This window comes from Candoia aspera, chromosome 7, assembly GCF_035149785.1.
Source record: "Candoia aspera isolate rCanAsp1 chromosome 7, rCanAsp1.hap2, whole genome shotgun sequence".
Lineage (NCBI taxonomy): Eukaryota > Metazoa > Chordata > Lepidosauria > Squamata > Boidae > Candoia > Candoia aspera.
In genome coordinates, this window is record NC_086159.1 from 41,827,661 (window position 1) to 41,849,528 (window position 21,868).

General features: G+C 34.3%; 1 protein-coding gene across 1 annotated transcript in view; it reads right to left on the reverse strand.

The window, feature by feature from the left end:
* Window positions 1-20,609, reverse strand: part of PTPRQ (protein tyrosine phosphatase receptor type Q) — a 99,093-nt gene extending 78,484 nt beyond the window's left edge. The window contains exons 1-12 of the mRNA XM_063309335.1: window positions 20,556-20,609; window positions 20,056-20,167; window positions 19,264-19,490; window positions 12,513-12,582; window positions 10,763-10,962; window positions 8,917-9,151; window positions 5,669-5,797; window positions 3,719-3,865; window positions 2,352-2,524; window positions 2,019-2,230; window positions 792-1,012; window positions 515-694 (exon numbers count right to left, since the gene is read on the reverse strand). Of these exons, the coding sequence (XP_063165405.1) occupies window positions 515-694; window positions 792-1,012; window positions 2,019-2,230; window positions 2,352-2,524; window positions 3,719-3,865; window positions 5,669-5,797; window positions 8,917-9,151; window positions 10,763-10,962; window positions 12,513-12,582; window positions 19,264-19,490; window positions 20,056-20,167; window positions 20,556-20,609 (1,960 nt within the window). The remainder of the gene's footprint in view (window positions 1-514; window positions 695-791; window positions 1,013-2,018; window positions 2,231-2,351; window positions 2,525-3,718; window positions 3,866-5,668; window positions 5,798-8,916; window positions 9,152-10,762; window positions 10,963-12,512; window positions 12,583-19,263; window positions 19,491-20,055; window positions 20,168-20,555) is intronic.
* Between the last annotated feature and the right edge of the window lie 1,259 nt (window positions 20,610-21,868).

Consider the following 21,868-nt stretch of genomic DNA (forward strand, 5'->3'; position numbering starts at 1 on the left):
AACTCTCAGCCTTTGAAGTGGCTGTTTATTATTATGTTTGCATCATAATAATGTAGTATTACATTGTATCTTTTTCTTCTTTTCTCTCTAAGTTCATGCTAGTTAGTTAGTTTGTTTTTTTAGGATTTTCACACTTTGTTTTGTTTGATTTGCAGTCAAATCTTTTGTTTTTTATTTAATTTGTAGTTTTAAGAACAGCAATAATAACAATATAATAATAATAATAAATGTATCCACTGTGATTTTACTTGATCAAATTCTTTTTAGCCATCTATTACAATTGAAAAACAAGAATGAATGTGGAAAAAGATACAAACAGAGAGAAATAGAACCTATTTTTAAGCAGCAAACATAAGGTACAATGACGGCACAACTTGGCATAAGAAACTTCTACAGAATTCTATTTTAACTTATATTTCCAAACATTCACTCATTCACTCTCGCTTCCTCCCTCCTTCTCTCCCTCTTCCTCTCTCTCTCTCTCTCCCCCCTCTATATATATGAACCATCCCACCTGTAATCAATATGTGTTTATCTGATGTAGTCAAGTGAAAAGCTCTGTTTGTATCCAGCTCCATTGCATAAACTGTGTAATGTGTGATTTTCCCATTGGGATTTATTGGTTTATCCCAAAAAAGCAAAATGGAAGATGAACTAATATTTTTATAATTTATATTTTCCACAGAGCTTGGAACTGCAAAACAAAACACAATCCATTTAGAACAATTTAGGAAATCTGGAAGAAACTAAGTACTGCCAACATGAAAATATTTCAGTTGTAAAAAATTTACCTTGTTCACTTGTCTCAGAAATGAGAATAGCTGGTGGTCCTTCTCCAATGATGGTAAAAGCAGACACAGCAATAGCATATTTAGTGAAAGGCTGGAGTCCATTTACACGATATGACAGCTGCTCAGCTGAAAGATTGATTGTATCAAATGTTTTACATTTTAAAAAGGAAAATTCAGTCGTATACATTTCTAAATTAGGACTAGTCCAGAGGAGATTATTTCTACAAAATGGTATAAGATTGCAGTTTTCATAATGTTTATGTTAAATAGTCAGCATCAGAATAATTGCCAAATTGATCAGCATGATGAAACTCACTGGACAGGAAAGAATAAAAAAAACAGGAATGTTATATCTATGCATGTTTAATGAAGAAGAAATAGCATTGAGTTCAATGGATTTTATTCCCAGATAAATTTGCATAGGATTGCCCAACCTTAGATTGTTTTCATTTCTGAAGTGTGTTTGCATCAGTGCAAAAAAAGAAAGATCATGCTAGCAAATTGGAAATGGAAAATATGTTTTTGAACAGTCATTGTAAAACAAAAATAATAGCTAAGAATATTGGTTAGATTAAAAAAAAAAATCCCAGCACTGATTTCATTTACAACTGACATTCAAAGTAATGAAAATAACATCAGAATCACACTTGTTTCATTTAATGCCTTCGTTTTAAAATTTCAGAAGAACATTTTTAAGCCTGTATCTGTCAGCCAAGCTTTATTTAATGGGTCATAAATATCTGTGTTTAGTCACAAAAATGCTCCATTGATAATGCTGAGCAAGTGAGTATGCTAATGACATCACTGTGTCACAGGGTCATCTCCACCTGTTGGTTGCCCCATGTTGCTGAGTTGTAACTTTTGACCTATTTACCTTCAGTGACATTTGGAAACCTATTAGTCAAATACTGTTGGGAAAAAAATTAAAGGTCCGCATGGGACATGGAGATATGTTAATCTCTTCCAATCACACCTGCTTTGGCAACTGTAATAACTGATTGTCTATGCAGCTTGTACAATGGGTCTGGCATCTTCTTTCTCTAGCAGAGAGGTCAACTGGGTGACAAGGGGCTAGTAAGCTCTGCTTGTGTGGCATTCCCCATTTGCAGAATGTGACATCAGCAAATGACCCACTAATAATCTGGCTGAACTCTTTGCTAAAGATAGTATATGTTACAGCCATGATTTGAACAATGAAGTAGCTATAGAAAACAACTTTTTTCTTACTTACCAGAATTTAAATATAGTTCTGCAAACTCATTTAAAATTAGTAAATTACCAACAGGAATACTAGTATATTTTACTGGAGAAAATTCATGCACTCTTGGGAACATTTCAGCTGAACCTTCATATAAACTGGTCACTGTTTTTACTTTATTTGATGAGGAAGATAGTGCATATTCTTTTATCATATCTCGATCCATAGATTCAGTAAAATGCTAATACAGAAAGAGAAGAAAGAGTCGACTTTCCATTTTTTAACCTTAGCAGTAGGAATGAAGACAAAGGGAAAATGTAAAAACATTAAACATCAGTAAGCATGAATTGGGGTTAAAGTACCTTGATTTTTTCTGTTAGAATTGTATCTTCAAAGATCTCCCTTGTTTCCTCACGTAATACTTTCACTCTGTACTGAGTGATGAGTCCATTTGGTTGCTGTGGTTTTTTCCAAGCAATTCTTATAAAGGTTGCTGCTTCCTCTACTACATGCAAATCAAATACAGGTCCTGGAACTGAAATGTAATGAATATAGTAAAAACTACACAACTGCAAGCTTTAGAAAATGTCTTAAAATTTAATACCATCTATAAAAATAACATTTATTTGGAGTCACACAACTCTAATGGACACTGCAAATGTCCACAGTGATGCCAAGAACACTATGGAAATTTGCTATTGTTTTCTTATAGCCTACAGTGCCAATATTGCCTAAGCCTAGCCTGCTTAGCTTCCAGGCTTAACCAGGTGTTGCTAACCAATTGAAGACTATTCCCATCATTTTTGTTTTTTAACCTAGTCCAGGACTGGAGGACTTCCAGTCTGTGGACTGCATTTAGTCTGCCATAGTAGCCCATTCTGCCCAAGGGATATTGAGTGAAATGCCACATCTCCCCAAAGCCCTATCTCCAGTGAGAACTGCTCTTGAGTGCACTCTAGCTGTGCACCTGTCAGTGCAATTCTAAGGTTGGGATGTATCCTCTGCATTTTCCACCCTTTTGGGGGGAGATGGGCGGTAATAGAAATTTGAATAATAAATAAATAAATAAATAAGAAGAGGCTGGGGAGCAGAGACTGTCTTCATAATGTATTTTCTGTTTATTGTAAAGGAACTGGGGCGGGAGGGGGGCAAGTGCATGGAAAGAACAGTCTGGGAACAATTCATACAAATCTTGCTTTTGAAGTGAAAGTTTTTCACATTAATGCATCATATAAAAGTTGAGTTAATTTCAGTTGTTAAAAAAACTGTAAATAATCAGCTTTTTTTCTACACAAATCTTTGTTGTAATCACTTACTGCCATCTAATGGCCAAATAGATGCTGTTCTGTACTAACTATACATACATACATACATACATACATACATACATACATACATATGAACAGAATAATATTACTGCTGTTTAATTCATCTTTCAAAAAAATCCAGCCTGACTTCAAAATGTTGTCAGAGGAACTGCTGAATTTTTGCTCATATTGCAGCTGCTAAGAGAATGCCATAAAACTAATGGAACAATCATTCTTATTTATAACACTTATTTATTCCACTGTTCTTGGAAGCAAGTAACTGATCCAGGTGTTACTCAACATTTATAGCCATACAGACAAACATTTTTTAGAGGGTGCATTTTCCAACACTACCTGCCCATATTAAAAGTTGAATACAATGTATTAAAATTATACATTTTGTTATAACATATACAGCTTACCTCCTGCAGGTGTGTAAACTGTTAGATTTGACTTTGGGCCCACTCCAGCATTTGTTTCAGCAGCAACAAATACATCATATACTGTAAATGGTGTTAGATTATTAAATGTAAATTTGAGATCTTTTGTGCTGTTATCCAAAATACGACCTGAAACAATCATTTAAAACAAAATACAGGAAACAAACAGTTAAGATCTTTGAAATTATTTTAAAAGGCAAGGAATTTTGTCCCTGATTATGTTAAAGAAAACTGAAACAGGTAAATACTATAAACTGATAAGATATGTCAACTGTAAGTTAATGAATATTTTTATGACACTTGGTAAACGGTTGAAAGACAATAACAATACAGCTATATCCTATTAATTTAACCCAAGGCTTGGAAAATGCCTATACTTCCAGATATTTAATACTTAATTAAATACTACTACATACTGAGGATATGTCAGTACACTGCATATACAGTAATTTAGTTGTTGGGGTGCAGACAATAGTACATTGGCTTACCAGATAATCACTAGATTAAATATTTGATCATGCATTGAATAGATTAAGCAGGTTTAGGGTAAATCTGGGTTTTGCCTACACTCATGGTATATCGGCAAAATGGACCAGTACTGTCCTTTCCATTAGCAAGGAATTATGCATGTTGCATAGGTATGATTAAGAATGGTAACCTAATTTACAGCTTCTCTACCTGGCTAAAAACATGTTAGGTGAACACATTGATTGACCAAAATCATAATTTTGGCCAATCAATGGAGACAGGTGCCAACATCAATGACTCATTTGGTGATTATCACGGCATATGGAAGATTAATGGTAAAGACCACAGATTAACAAATGAAAATAAAGAAAAGAGATGCATTGTATAATCACACAATTAAGAGAAAGAGAAAGGATTTAATAAATCCAAATGAATGTATTTAATCACAAGGAATAGAACTTTTCTTTGGGTATCTCATATTATTAAGCCTTATTCTTTCAAGGGGGAGTTTGTTAGTTTTATTAGGTCATGCCCACCTGGGGGTAGGGGTGGTGTAATGGTTATTGTTTGTTTTTAGTGTAAGTTACCTAGAACTGATCAAGTTGGGCAGCTCTATAAATTTTATTAAACAAACGAACAAACACGCAAATAACTTCTTGTCGCCTCGGTTGTCATGGGCATATATTACAATAGGGCTTCATAGTTTCATGCAGCATAGTTGCATGTTATGCTCCAATTAACTATGTTAATGAAATAGAGATGAGTTTTAAAAGACATTGTGCAACATTCAGAATTAATGTGATCTGGGAGAAAAAAAATATTCTGCTTGGTGCATGGATAGATCAGAATAAGACAAGAAAATTCAGAAAAAGTGAGATCATTTAGAGATCTAAGGATGAATGACAAAGGTATGTTTGTTTGTTTGTTTGTTTATTTATTTTCACATTTCTATCACCGCCCATCTCCCCCCAAAAGGGGGACTCTTAGAGGATTCTTAGTTTATGCTTAGAAATAGGCTTGTACACATGGCAAAGATCTGAATACAAATTTGTGATTGATGTATTTGTGATGAAAAACTGAGAAAATGAATGAAAGACCCAAGATTGATGATAAGGTACCTAGTGTGGGTACCATTTTTGATAGTGTCAGCAGTGGATCTTCTGAGAAAAATTATAATGATAAGAAGAAGAAACAAGTGAAAGAAACAAGAACAAAAATACAATGACTGCAGGAAGAATTAATCCAGTATGAAAAATGTTAAGTTGATTGTATTATTATTTCTTACTCTGAGTTCTGTATAAGTTTAATTATCCCAAAAGGATATAGTATGGTGGTGTGTGTGTGTTTGTGTGTATTACACCTGTATAGCGGTAATAGCTGCTTTTATTAACCAATTAATGTCTAAAAAGAGTAGATTATGAAACATATGAATAAAATAATACAAAATCACATTAACTGATTTACCAGATTGCCCATATAATTCCATTTTGTAGGTAAACTTTCCAGTAACAGTGGTTGGTGGCTCCCATGAAACTGAGAAAGATTTTCCTGTAACATTGCCTGTGACAAGATTCTGAGGAGGATCTTCTGGAACTAAAACATGTTTTTTGAAAAACACATACAGACAAAAATGTTTATTTCATAAAATCTGAATTCTGTCCCACAAGTTTCTTTTCATTGCTGTAAGTATTTTTTAAATTCATCCTGATTTAAAAACTACCAAAGACAAATCAATGCAGTGGCAAATCCACATAAAGAGGTATAATATTCTGTGGCACTCAAATTAAAGTGAGCATTCCTAATACGCCAACATATAAAATGGCAGAGTTTGTGTACCTAGTTAGGGAGTTGATATAAAGAAAGCAATTTCTGAGGTTTTATGCATATGAAAAGAGACTGTTCACTTTTTTTGGCAAAATACTTTACTGTGGCAGTAAGATCAAAAAGGCACTGGCCTGGATCCAAATCAGTCATTTTGCATAATAGGAATGATACTTCTGTTTGCCCATGGTGCCCATTCCGGGATTCCACTAATGATCCCATTTTGCTTCCACTCCCCCCAATTCCCTAAATATGGATTTGGATGGGGCCTGAGGAAGTTGCAGGGAAAGCAGGAGTGGAAAACCAAGCAGAGGAAAATTGTGAGTAGTAATGGGCATGCCACGGTATGCCCATATGATACTCCTGCTTCATGAGCTGCACTGGTTGCCACTTTGCCTCCTAGTGTGATTCAAGGTGTTGGTTGTTACCTATAATGCTCTATATGGCATAGGGCCTGGTTACTTGAGGAACTGCTTGTTTCCCATAATATCTGCCCAACCAATTTGATCTTGCATGGCTGGTGCACTCCAGATTCCTTTGATTAAAATGATGTCATCTTTTGGGACCCTGGAAGTGTGCCTTCTGTATAGCACCATCTGCCCTCTGGAATGAGGTTTCCCCTGATATCCAGATGCTGTTATTTAGAAGAGCCATGAAGACCTGGTTCTTCACCTAGGCCTTTGGCAAGGGAGATTGAGATCCTTCACTTCATTCCCTCTGGTCTGTCACACTTGCTATCTTTTATTGAATTATTATTACTATTATTTTTGTTTGATTGATTGATTGTTGTATGCCACCTAAAGACATTGGGAATCAGGCAGCATTCAAGTTTAAATTATTATTATCATCTTGGAGAAAATCTATCTATGTGGTCACTAAGAGCAGAAAATGACTTGATGGCACATAATAATTTTTTAAAAATCCATTGAACCAAATAAAATATGTTTAATAATGAGGCAGAGCTCCATACAATTTTATTTTATTCTAAATAAAAAGTTTGTGTGGGTTGTCCATAATTCATGTGCATGTCCGTGTTTCACTGTTAACATCAACATTTTCTCTCAAATAACAAACATTAAGTCTTGAAGCCAAACCTTAGGCATTCTGTTAAAATGAGGCAGATAAAATTACTTTATTTTCCTATTCTTTATGGAGAATATATGTTTAAGTATAAAATTTATTATTATTATTATTATTAGACGCCTCAAAAAAGAACTGAAAGCCAAACTTTAGACATCACTTTCTAAAAATAATCTTGGTTATGCATTTAAACTCTCTTGAATATTTGCTTGAACACTTACTTTGTTAGTGATATCCCTAACATATTGCTATTTCTACACAGCTGACAAAATGCTTCAGCTGCTTGAACTGTAACGAAGATTAGGTCAAACATGACATTATTCAAAGGCACTGGTGGTCATAAAAAGGACAAATATTTTGTATTATACTAGCTGCCAAAATGAGAACAGCTGTTAATGAATAGAAATAAATCTTGTCCACGCAAAACCTGATCTCTGCTTTCTCAAGATTATTTATCATTCTTTATAATCTTGCCAAATATAAGGGCATCAACTACATTGTTCTAAAACACAGTTATCCTTGAAATAGGATAATTAGGCTCAGCAGTTCTATCAAGAAATACAACTTAAACAACTTAAACATTGTCAATTAATTTGCAAGGCCAATGCTATCTTTACTGAAGTAGCTGGCTCAAACAGCATATTTTGTATGTTATAAAATCAGCAACCACTCAGTTATTTAACGTGTAGTTGCTGTATTTTTCTTTGTGGTTTGTCTAACCTTGGTTACTAGGCATTTTGACTTGAATAGATGGAAGGTCAAATTAGTCACTCTGCTATAAGCCACAAAAACATTCTGAGTTGCCCCATCTATTTATGAAGGGCTTCATTATTTCTTGTCTTCAGTTGTGGAAACTAAGCCTATATTAAGATCTATTTCCTAAACTAGAGAAAAATGTATGCTTTTTTTTCCCCCTGGTTTATATTTCCCCCTGGTTTAAGCATATATTTCCCCCTGGTTTAAGGAAATGTTTCTTTCTGAAACAGGACAATACCAACTAAAAAGGCAGTGGAGATTAGGGAAATGTACCACAGTTCAAATCCTAATTAGGTCTTCTGCTGCATGCTGACTTGAAAAGAAATTAAGACAGAATCCTCTGTTACACACTCATTGTAAACATTTATCATTGCAAACTAACTTTTTCTCCATTGTTTGTCTGTTGAAATCAGAAGTGAAATCAGCAGTATGGAAAAATATTTATTCTGATATAACTCTTGCCATTATACTTTAACTGATTAGTTTTACTCTCTTGAATAAAGAACATTGATAATTTCAAATACTAATTTGTACTTCATATGCCCCCCCTTTCATGTCTGGGACTGGAGAAAATGCCCCCTTTGAAGACACTCTGAGGGAGATGAGAAATCAGATCATAGGTCTATAGATACATTATGCAAATTTAAAAACTTTAATTCAATTAAATATTGCTAGAGAGTAGTTTTTTTTCTTTCAAAGAGATTTTGCTTCAGATGATTCACCATGTGTATCTTATATGATTAAATAAAATGCAAATACCTACACTGAAGTGACCACAGATTTCTCACTGACACCCATACCTTCTGCTTTCAGCATTTCTCTGCAAGACAGATGTGAGGTCCTTTATGCTCTTAAGATCCCAGGGACACCAAACCATAAGGAAGAAAAACCCTTTCCTTACACAGGGACAAAATGCAACATACACAAAAATATACTTATGAAAGGTAAATTACCCTATGATACCTTCTGAAATATATTTATTCTAACTTTGCCAATTGCAAATGTTCAACTTACTGATTTACTTTACTTAACTTTGTTACCTGAAGAATACACACCTGATTCTGGTGTCCTGACAATTGTGCTGTCAATATAACCTGCTTCAGTGGTTACTGCTGAAACTTCAAAAAGATAAGTTGTATATGGCCTAAGATTAGTCACAACAAAACTGACAGGTTCATTCCAGACAGAACTCATTGCCCTGGGAGCAACTGTACTTGAAATAAATGTGGTAGTTTTACTAGATGTAGTTGAAGGAGTGGTAGTACTCCATAAAAATGATTCACTGTTATCCTGTAAAGACAAACATTGGAATTAAAAACTATCTTCATGATATTATTTTATTTCAATAGAACATTGGATTAAAAAACTGTTTTCATGTTTCAGTATGCAAACACTGAAAACCTTTTTCAATGTATGCATATTGTAAAGAAGAAAAAAGGAAAATGCACTAGAAACCAATGCAGCTGAATGAAAATATAAAAGCTGTAGGGTAAACTTAACTTGATGATGCCAAACATTTGGTCAATATACTTAATTTCTTATTTGAAAATTCCAAATATTTCAAAATATATGTTGTTACATAAACTTCTATCAAATTATGCAGTTCAAATTGTGAAGTTCTTTATCTACAATTTCATTTACTATTTGGAATTGCATATGCCTGAGAGAACAAAAATGTGATAGTGGGACTGTCGTATAACTCATTACCATGTAGGGACTAAAATTTTCAATAGGGTGGCTCAAAGCAAAAACAGAACAGGACTTATGCACCTTCAAGATTGGTATTCCTTACATGAAAAATTAAGATCCTTCCTTTTCATAACTATTGAAATGAAGAAGCTGTCTTTTTTGTATTTGACCACCTAACTTTTATCTATAACTGACTAATGTGCTGGCTAATGTGGTAATTCCCTAGAAAGCATCTATTTAACCAGATTTTTTTAGGTGTCCTGTTCCATAGTTCTCACCAGGAAACGTTCAAGCTGATACTTGAAAGCTGATACAAGCTGATACAAATTCTGAACATAGATTTAGAATCATGTAAGAACTATTTCACAGTGGCCATAATGTAAAAATGCACAAATCAATTTGTTTTTTAAAGCTTGCAAATGAAGAGTGCATAATAATGGTGCTTTTTCATAATAACTGTCATTACGTCCAATTGAGTGTCTATTGGATAAGTGTAGAACTGCAGCCTTGTAACATGATTCTATGATAATATATTCAATGGGACTTAATCCCCAAATTAGATGGGCATAAAATTCCATATTTTGCTATAGATATGTGAAAATTAAGCAGCAACTTTGGAACTGTGTGGTTTTCTTAAGGGGAGAATTCAAAGAAAAAAATAATGCTGCTTTTCTGGATCATCTATACCACTGGATCAGCCTCTATAGCTAGATACTGTAATTTCACTTACTCTAGCAAATGCAATCAATATTAACTACTGACAAAGATGATTATGATAATATTCCCTTTTGTTTATATGTTCAAAGTGGTTTATAACAAGAAGAAATCAATTAAAATTTAAACATAAAAAAGATAAAATAACTAAAAGCAAAAGAAGAAACAAACCCCAAATCCCCAAAATCCCAAAACCACAAAACCAAAAACCTAAATGGAGTGTTTAAAAGAAGACAAGGTTAAGTAAATAACCTTAAAATTTAATCTAAAATACCAAAGAAATAAAATGTTTGCCGGCATCAAAAGGGCAATAAAGTAAGTTCGTTTATTCTTCAAACCATGCTTTGAAGATCTCCATCACTTCCGCTCTTAGGACCACTTGCATGATGCCCTTAAGCTGCCACTATCACACTGACTGATTTTTTTAATGTGAAATTTCAATTGAAATGTGGAAAGTCTGTTATTTTTATCTATCACCAGTATGTTTTACATACTCACATTGCATTCTGGTAACCTCCCAGACAAAAGGTCCTCCACTTTAACAGAGACATCTTTCACTATTATTCCACTTCTTGCATGCTTTACACTAATTTTGAAACTAGTTATTTTCCCATTTGGCTGTTGTGGCAAGAACCAAATCAGATTTACAGCTGAATGGTTGAAAGCTTCAACTGTGAGATTCACCACTTTACCAGGGGCTTGGGAAGGGAGTGGCAAAGTAAAAAACAAAGAAAAAAAGAATATATTTGACTCATAGTCTCATTTTAATTTTAAGTCAATTCTATAAAAGACAATATTCTGTTACTACCCTTGCATTATATGAAGACATCCCAGAACAAAGTAAGCTCATACACCAGTCTTCCTCAACCTTTTGACCCTGGTGGAACCCTTGAAATTTTTTTCAGGCCTTGGGGAAGCCCTGCACATTCGGGCTCAGATATATGCCAGAAGTTACAACATTATTATCTTCGTTTCATGGGTAGGCCTGTCTATATGCATTAACAGTGTTCTTAAACTAAAAACAAAGAATGAAACTTACTTCTTTAATGTGAAGCTGCCTGAATTTGAAATATTTTTTTACATAAATCATGAATTCCCAGGGAAACCCTAGTGACCTTCCATGGAACCCTAGGATTCCACGGAACCCTGGTTGAGAAACCCTGTCATACTCTGTTGTATTTCTAGGTTACCAAACATAAATTTCCTTACTCCCTGGACAGAACAGGGATTTTCATCAGATCCAGATTCTGCTGAAATTTTGTCTGCAGGGATTCAGAAATTTTGCCTTCTTTAGCATACAGCCATCCTGCCTAATTCCAGCACTGAGCCTTTTTCATTGCCTTGGACTGTCTTCCCAAATGCCAATCCAATTTTAACAACTTACTTCAGCATCTCACATGTGAAATGTTCTGCAGGTGGTTCCATAAGAAATAAACTCCATATTGTCCATGTCATGAAACTTTCCACCCATTTTCATGTTAAATAACAGCTTTACATACAACTGACTTGCCACGTAGGCAATATACCCATACAATATTATTACAGGTAAAAGTATAAAGCACCAAAATTATTCTTCTCCTATTTCAATTACTACAAAAGCAAATTAAACTTTTATAATTATGACTTATGATACTATACAGTAAACTTTACACAAGCTGGAAATGCAACACAAAGGCAGCAAAGTACCATGTACGTGTAGTTGTTTTTTCCTGGCATTATATATTTTAGAATTAAAGTTGAAAAGATATTTAGGAAATCATTGGATATATATAAATATTTGAATTTAAACAATGGTATTGTTTAAATATGCATACAACATTTGGTAATTTTTTTTCAATTAGCAGCTGCTAAATTGTCAAAACTTTATGGAATTTCATCAGGAACATTGATTGAAAGTTTGTCATTTCAGTGAATTGCTTATACTAAATGACAACAGATAACAAAATTTAAGCTTACAGAATAATCTTAAATCTGAGGACAAATTATATTATTAAATTATATTAAGTTTTCAACAGTATATGAATTAAATGGATTAAACTATGTGTATTTGACTGAATTTACATAATATTGCAAATTTCTATCAACGAATTTATACATGTAATATATTTAATATTTAATTTAAAAACAAAAAGAAATAATGTTCTCATTATAACGTGTGATTAGGCAAAATGTGGCCCTTCAGATCCAAGCATATCTCACTGTTATGTACCCTGACAGGACTATTAAGAGCTGTTATAAATCAAGTTACCACTTTCTGCAGTTTGAAAGAGAAATGGGTCACTAAATATTCCAATGCCAGCACTATTTTCAGCAGCAACCTGCAAGAGGACAAAATCAGTGAGAATGGAGTTAGTATGTTAGGGTGAAACAAGCAATATTCATGCAAACTACCCAATTCATGTATGCTTCTATGGGGAAAAAGTATCTGATAAAAACAGAAGATGGAAGTCATTTGGAAGTTGTCCACACATTCTTAACTAAATGCTATGCACTGTGTGAATGATTCCTTTCTTTCCCCAATGAAATTAAGATGTGGGTGATAAAGGTACAACTGGATCCATACATTGTATGAAGCCAGAATGGGAGTTGTTTGATTTGAGATATTGCTTGAACAATTATGGCATATTTAACAAACCATAGTTAAAACATAACTGACAGAATGCTATATCTATCCAGCCTATCTATCAAAATGCCACTGCATAAGAGCTTATTTCCAACAGTAGCATTTTAAAAAAGTGCATGATTTCTTGTCAATATTCAGATTCAGGCAAATCTTGTCAATAATAAATGGCTATTATGCTCCAACGTGTACTGCAGGATAGGTATAATGTAAATATATATGTGTGTTTGTGTTTATGTGCATAGACACATAAATTCATATGTGTATATAGAAACACTAGAAAATTAGGGATCAGCAAGTATTCCAAGTTTGTCATAGTTTATTTTGTGAAATAATCCAATAACATCTGGGAAATTTTGATAAATCTCAGTTAATTTCCACAAGCCAATCTTATCAAGTGCTTCTCATTGTGTCAGTTGTTCTACTCCAGCAAAACTTGGAAAGATCTTTATCGACCCCAAAAGCCATGCTAAGTCATTGATTGTTTTTGATAATGGTTTATTGAATAAAGAACTATTATACAATGAACCATAGTCTATGTTTATGTAGCATATTATGGCTGGATTCATACACGTGAAGCCAGAACTGGACAAATTACATTATAGTTTAGCATGATGAATCTCATAAAAAAAAAGACACCCTTTGTGGAGGTTGTCTCAAATTCTCTTGATGAAACAACACTCAAGCTTTATGAGGTTATGATGCAATCCTGTAAATAGACAATACTCTCTCCCTCATCTAACAAAAGGCTAGGTAATCAATATAGACTGAACTATAGGATTTGATACAGATTTCAAGAATGCAAAAAAGGACTGTTGTATTGAGGGCTTATAGACTAATCATTTACCTACTCCTTTTTCAATGATTTAGTTTCAGAGGAAGCACTATAAATCCTTGGTTACCATTAAAAGGAGAGAAGCTTTCCTGCCTCTTGATCTTAGCAGCAGCACGTGGGAAAGACTCTGTCAAATTCTGAAGGATTAGTTGCTAGGTATCTGAACATCCAAGCATCCTGATTAGAGAGTTATATTCCAGCAGCCATGTGGGAATCCTATTTTAAATACCTATATGAAGCGGAGAATTTGGAGATGTTTGAGCTGGAGCTACTGGTGAGTTTTTGCTGAGTGGCTCCAGTTTCTATTTCAGAGGTCCACAGATTAATTAAACAACTAAAACCAGGACCTGATCCTGCCAAGCTGATGAGGAATTATTCCAAATGGTGAGCCCTGTATTTTCCTCTCTACATGTATTGCTAATCAGCCTACATCCCTAGACACTAGGGCTTGGCTATAAATATTTAAGAAAAGAAGATGGACAATCCAGTTAACTATCACATTCTAATGGGGAGATTATTAGAAGCTTATAACTGTTGATCACACAGGATTTATTTATTTTTGACTAATTTGATAAATAAATAAATTTAATAGGAGGTTGCTTTCTGCTTGACCATGGTTTGATACTTTCCCACCTGCCTGAAAAATATACCCAGTTTCCTAAGTTAGCTTTGTTTGCTTTGTTTGTAGACTATAAGCAACTGTTTGATTCAATTTCCAGAGAAGCCCTTTGGCATAAACTTAAATTTTATACAATTGGTAGATGATTTCTCATCCTTTTATATGTACTTTATATGAACATTAGACTAAAGATAAGATGCAATATAGCAGGCCATCTCTCAGATGTAATGCCAGTTGGTGATGGAGTTAAGCAAGAGCATAACTTGGCTCCATTTCTATTTAATTATTATATCAATGTAACAAAAAGTAGAGCATTTTAAGAAAGAATATTATCCTTTGAAATTAGCAACAGGCCCGTATCTATACTGTTTTGTGCAAATGACACACTAGTATTATTGCAGACTCAAGTATGTCTAAGAAGAGCCACAAGTTCACTATCACTATCCTACAAGGATTACCTACTGAAAATTAATTAAAAAAAAAAACTAACATCATGCACTTTGTGAGGGATGATAAATAACTGTCCTGGCTACTTGACGGAAAGATCATCAAACAAATGTTTGCTTTTCATACTGTATTTAGGGTATCTGCTGCAATATGAAGGAAAATGAAATGCTGCCATTGCCCAGATTTTGCTACTCAGAAAGGCAAAGCAGCATCTTTCTCTCCCTCTCTCCCTCCTTCCCTCCCTCCTTCCCTCCCTCCCTCCCTCCCTCCTTCCTTCCTTCCTTCCTTCCTTCCTTCCTTCCTTCCTTCCTTCCTTCCTTCCTTCCTTTTTTTTTTCCTCCAGAGGCACACAATGTCCCATTGTGCAAATATTTCTCTGCAAATATTTGAATTCAGACTATTGGTTCAGTTCTGTATCAGCTCACCTAAATCCAGGTATTGCTTATACTAATCCAAAAAGAGTACAAACTATTTTTTTTTTATGAAAGCTGTTTCAAGTAGCAAGTTTCATTTATAATGCAGCCCAACAAACAGAAGCAGGAATGCTGATGGTTGAAAGAAAGATCTGAATAAATATTTTAAAATACTGGCTTAATATTAATTTTCAACTCCAAGGTTTGATATAGCATACCTTCTAGAAAAATACCACTCCTTCTGAAAACATCAAATTGGAAATAAACTTCAGAATCTGGGATTTGCACTGGAGATCCTGCTGATATTAGGTCACAAGCAGGCTAGGGCAGCTCTTAAACAAAGGACCCTTGATGCAGAATGGCAAACTGAATATAGTGAAATATCACTTGGACTATACCTGGAACATAATGATATCTTTCTCAAACTAGCCTATATCTTGAACAGCTTATAGGACTTTGCACTTTTGTGGTTTGACATCATGTATTAGAGGGGAACTTTCAGAAAAGCCATTATTCCTCTCTGTTTAGGAACTCTGAATCGTTTTTTATCCTATTGTACTTTCTACAGAGATACTTCTTGGGAGCTGCTAACATCCCTCATGAAGCCATTCCCTAGATGACCAAATGATTTTTATGTGCAGAACAGGCTTCCATATGAGCAGATAACAAAGTTACAGCTTTAATAATCAGGCTGCTATAACAGAATTTAACATACATGGATAGAAAAAAAAACCAGACTCCATATTTTCATATATTTTCTCAAAATATATTACTTTTTAAACAGAGTAATGAAAATGAAAATGTTGTGGCATGTGCATTAAACTAATATAGTGCTATGTACTGAACAACATCTGTGTGGTATAAACCATACTACACTCCCAATTTTTTTTAATTGTCATTCTTTTGATCAGAATTCTGCTCAATACTTATTCAGGCCACTTAACCAAGTAATGTCCCTGTAATTTTTGCATGGACTTCCTTTGTATAGATAAACTATAAAAGCATGCTTCCAATTATCAGACACAGATGCACCCCTCACATATATGTTAAAGAAGCAAACAATTTTTACTATCCACCCAGGCATACATCTATCTTTGCGACATTTTCTATACTGCCCAGAGTCATGCTTGAGTAAGATGGGCAGTGCCAAACTTTGAAATATTAAATAAATAAATAAATAAATAAATAAATGTTTCGACATTCTCACAACCTTTATGATTTCCTTTGCATCATTTTTTTTTCTTGGAAACCAGTATTCATCTACTCTTCAACATAATACTATTTGTCCTTTAATTCTCTTGCCTCAGTTTTATGCCAAATGATTTCATTGCTTTTATTTCATTTTATTCTTTGCTAGAAGCTCATTGTTCAGTCCTTTTCAACCAAATTCCAAAGCAACTTTTTTCCCATAAAAATGCTCTGCCCTTTCTTTGCCTCTTAAAAATTTATTGTTCTCTTTGACTCTATTATTTGCAACTAATTTCTTTCTCTTATCCTCATTTTTGCCATAATATCACAATATGCCTTCTTTTTATCCACAGCCTCTACCACTTCATCATTCTACCAACTATCCTTTTTCATTATGTAACTCCACATTCATCTGTAACATAATTATTTCACACTATTCAAAGCAAGTTCTATATTCCCTTTTTTTACATCCACTTTCCATTCATTCTGTTGAAAGAATATTCTATCTTGAAATTCTTTTTCCTACAGGACTTGTACTTTCTCTTCTTGTAGTCATACTTTCATTCCTGTTTCTTTCATATCTTTCTTCTTCTTTCATGTCAACTTTTCCCCAGAAGCTACTCTGGGGAAAATGTCCAAATGGTCTGTCTCACACTAAGAACATCTCATGGCCTTGTATCTTTTAGAAATTCTTGCTGTATGACATGTTAAATAATAACATCAATCAAGTTTTAAGATTCCTTATTTTCTTATGTACATACATGCATGAACATACAAAGGCTTAAATCTTTTATCTTGAGCAGACCTTTGTCTAAACAGAAACTAATAAAACAATCACCATACTCATTCACTCTTGAATCTCTGAATGGCCATGTCACTTTTCCTGTTCTGTCCTGTTTTGTTCCAACTCATTCATACCATCTGACAGAATGACTATTCCTCCAGATCACATTCATTAGGAATGTTGCATATTTTATTCCCAAAACTAGTCCTGCATATGACTCCATGTTTCAAGGTTATGTGCTTGTATAGACCATCAAATCCTTCCTTGATGTATTGGTGGGGGGCTACCCATCTCATACAAGTGACTCTTGGCAACATTCAAGGATTAAAGCCATACACACAAACAAGCAAACAAACATCCATGGCATATAAACTCTGGCACCCAAGGATAAGTAATAACCACATTCATAGAAAAAAAAACAACACTAGAGTTCTTCTAACTTTTGCAAAACCTTTGAGCAAAAGCCAAAAGCCCAGGAGGACTCCCATGTGCACCAACTCTGAATGAGGAGGTGCATTCCCATGCAAAGTTAAAGATGGAAAATCTCTGGAACTGGGAAGCCTTAAAACCCACAGCCACTCAGTCTTGCCAGGGTTGAGCTGAAGCCTATTTTCTCCATCCAGACCCTCACAGCCTCCAGACACTGAGAAAGGACCTTGGCAGCATCATTTGATCAGTGCAGGATAGAGATGTACAATTGATATCATCAGCATAATGATGATACTGTACCCCAAGCCAGTGGATGACCTTGCTCAGTGGCTTAATGTATATGTTAAAAAGAATCAGGGATAGAATAGAGCCCTAAAGCACCCCACAAAGCAAAGGCCTCAGACTTGACCTCTCCGCCTGAACCAAGAGCAACTGGAACCAGCCCCAGAGAAAGGAAGACAACCATAGTAACACAGTAACTCCCATTCCTAATTCCCTGAGCCAGCTCAGAAAGATACCATGATCAATTGTATTGAAAGGTACTGAGAGATCAAGCAGATAGATGCCCTATCCCCATCACAAACCCTCCAGAATCATTGATAAGTACAGTCAATGCTGTCTTAGAACTATAACCAGGCCTTAAAGCTGACTGAAAAGGGCCCAGATAATTCACTTCTTCCAGGACCTGCTATTAATCAATCACAATAAGTCAAATCACAACCTTCCCTAAAATTATATGTATGCATGTATGTATGTATGTATGTAGATATGTTTCATGTATGCTCATGTTATATTGAATGTGTGCAGGGATCTTGCACATGGATATGGTGCCACAGCATATACACTTTGAATTATCTCCAATTTATAGAAACATTCTAGGAGACTTTGAGAGTAACTTTTTCAAGGCAACAGAAGTTCCATAAAATAATCTCAATAATTTGAAACATGTAATAGCAGATATAGCAAAATGTGTTGAATTACCAATACTGAGATACTTACTTGTCATGCTGGAAGAGATTTATTTGTAAAAACTTCTGCCAATAGATTGATGAAATACATAACCTTAATACTAGATCTCTTAAATCACAATATTTCAACAATTGGTATGTGTGTGAGAGCGCAAGAGGCATAGTGTGTAGTATAACTTAAGGATCTGAAAGACTGAGAAGCATTAACACTGTTCATATTAATTTTTTTGTAACATGTAATAATTGTTATATGATAATCACATTTTCATATATGACCATGTGTGGTGGCATCCACAAACAGAAGTATGAGAAATAAATTATTTTTATCAAATAGAATAAAAATACATTAAAATCAAGTGCAAAATCTCATTGTGACAAAAAAGGGAAGGGAAGGGAAGGGAAGGTAAAGTTTATTAAAATACATACTATAAGAACATAAGCTATGGAAATCAACATACTTTCTCACTCTATTAAATTTCTTAAATGCAAAACCTTCCACTACAGAGCACAACTGAAATGAAAATGAGGTGAAAATATTAATTACATGCCTGCAATCAGATTTACATTAATTATACTTTGATCATCTGCCACACATATAAGTAAGATCATGCTTTGCAGCTTACAAATTTCAAAAAATAGAATACTTCATTTTAAATTATATTTTATAAGTAATAAAAGATAAATCAGAAAGTTTACCTGAATTTCGTAAGTCGTTCCAGGATTAAGATTGGTTAGCAAAACTTCCAAACTATCTGGTTTTGTTGTAACTTGGGTGTAAATATTTTGCATCCAAGGACAAACTTCTTTATATTTAACTATGTAGGATATAATTCTCCCATTTGGGAATGGGGGTGTATTCCACGAAAGGAGAATCCCTGCAGATCCTACTTTTTCCCCAGCAAGGAAAACAGGAGGTCCTGGATCTGCATAAATTATATATATTTTTGTATTAAACCTAGGTATTGTGTAGCTAATGCAGAATAAGGAAAGGGTTTGCCAGTTCTTAAGCACTAAAGAGCAGCAAATATGAAGTTGGCTTTCTTAACTCCCTGAAAGATAATAAATTGCCTTTTGGAACATCAAGTACATTCTTTCTGTAAGAATTTTAAAAATGGAATGCTGAAATATTCATAGACAAATAGATCCTGATGCCAGTTTACTTTTTAAAGCTCATTATTAAATCATCTTTAATGTCAGGCTTCTCCACCTAAAGTTGTATGAAACTGTATGGAAGAGTTTGCCACGAAGTCTTTGAGTGCTCATATTTTGACAAGTGCATTTTAAATCATGATATTTTTCAAAGTGTAATTTGCTGTTCAAATATGCAACTCTTTCAAACACAGAACCACTTCTTTAAAAGAAGTATTTTCCCAATAGTTTACAGCAAGCACTAATGAACAAGAATTCAATTCGCAAAACAGAAAATTACATACATATTTTTAAGACATTTTGATAAAACAGTCAAATGCAATTTTGTTATGAACTCACTAGTTACATTAGTTGTCACTGTTCTACTGACAGGTAAACTATACACTGAAGAGGAAATTGAAGAAACAGTCACGTTATACATTGTTCCAGGAGTGGTATTTGAAATTTCAGCCTAGAACATGAAATTAAGCAATTAGAACCACAGCTCTCAGTTTAAACAAAAACAAATAATGCACTGAATAAATCAATAATACATTCATATTGCTAATATTCATAACATTTTAATTTTTTTAAAGAAAACATACGTTACTCTTATATATAAGCTGCCTATTAAAAGACTTGAAAAAGTGTTCACAAAAGCAGTAAGATCCTTCAATTGATAGCTCATTTCAGTGGCCCTGTCTATTTACATTTGTAGGATTCTGCAGTTCTAAGTAACAAAACTATTAGAGTGTTCATATCAGCTGAGAAATCCTGAGATAACCTAAGAAAATATATTCAGCTATCATAGCTTGAAATATTACCCACACCAACCAACACTTAGTATTCATATGAAATACCTGTGTCTTTGCAGTTCCAATAAAAAACAGAAGCAAGATAACATGAAAAATCATAGTGCGTATGTGTGCGCGTATATATATATATATCTATCCAAATACTGCAATCAAGCAGTGCTCTTAAAACTTTGTGATGGCTTATGAGAGAAACGATGCCTGCATTAATGATTTAAGTCTAGATCTCCCTGGCAAGTGCACAATTAATGAACTTGTATTACTCAATAGCTCAGTCCTGCCTTTGTTAAACTATTCATGAACTCTTAAATGACTGGCTGGAGGTCTGAGGTAGACTCGTAAAAGTATCATCAATGTTGTTAAGGCAACAAAGAATAGATGTTGAAATCTGCTCTCATAAATTTGGTACATGTACTTTTGCATTCCCAATCCAGCTTAAAAGCCACAAGATAGAATGACATGCAATGCCAATTGCTCTGTCTGCACAGTTTATAAAAAAAACATTCGTACTATAGCACTGTAAACAAAAGCCCTCACATACCTGATACTCTCCACTTCCTATCTCTTGGAGAGAAACAAAGCCATGAGGAGGTGCAAGATGCACATGAAACTTTTCTACATATCCCTGCGGTCGCCTCCAGTGCAAAGAAAAGGAATGTGATGACACATTGAAGACTGTCAGTTTCTGTGGCTTTTCGGGCTCTTAAAGAAAAATTATTTATATGTTATTCTTTCCACTAAGAAGGATTATGTACCAAAATATTAAGTTCTAAAAAAAAATAACTCCAGTATACAAATCTTTGCATGCATCAACAATCTGTGCATAAGTTATATAACTATTAAAATGTTTAACCCCCCCCCTTTTTTTTTTTCTTTTTGCCTTTAAATTAGTCTTGACTCCTGGCAATTGCTTGGACAAATCCCTCAAGTTACTAAGAAGTGGTTTGCCCTTGCCTCCTTCCTAGTGATGAGAGAGAGTGACTGGGCCAAGGTCACCAGCTGGCTTCATGCCTAAGGTGGAACTAGAACTCACAGTCTCCTGGTTTCTAGCCCAGTGCCTTAACCACTACACCAAACTGGCTGTCTTGAATTCCCATTACCTGTTCAGAAATTGAATATATTAAATAAGCATTATAAATATTATAATGACCTTATTTTTCATGAGCAAAGATTATCATTTGTGCATGAGGATAACTACTATGGTAGAAAATATTCACAGTACTCATTCTTAAATCATGGATGATTTTGAACTTAAGTTATCTCTTCTGCAATGCTCTGATTGCAACTCTAAAGATACACTTGTATGATCTTACTCCTAAAATGTGCTTCACTTTTAGTTCCTCTATTTACAAATACTGCGA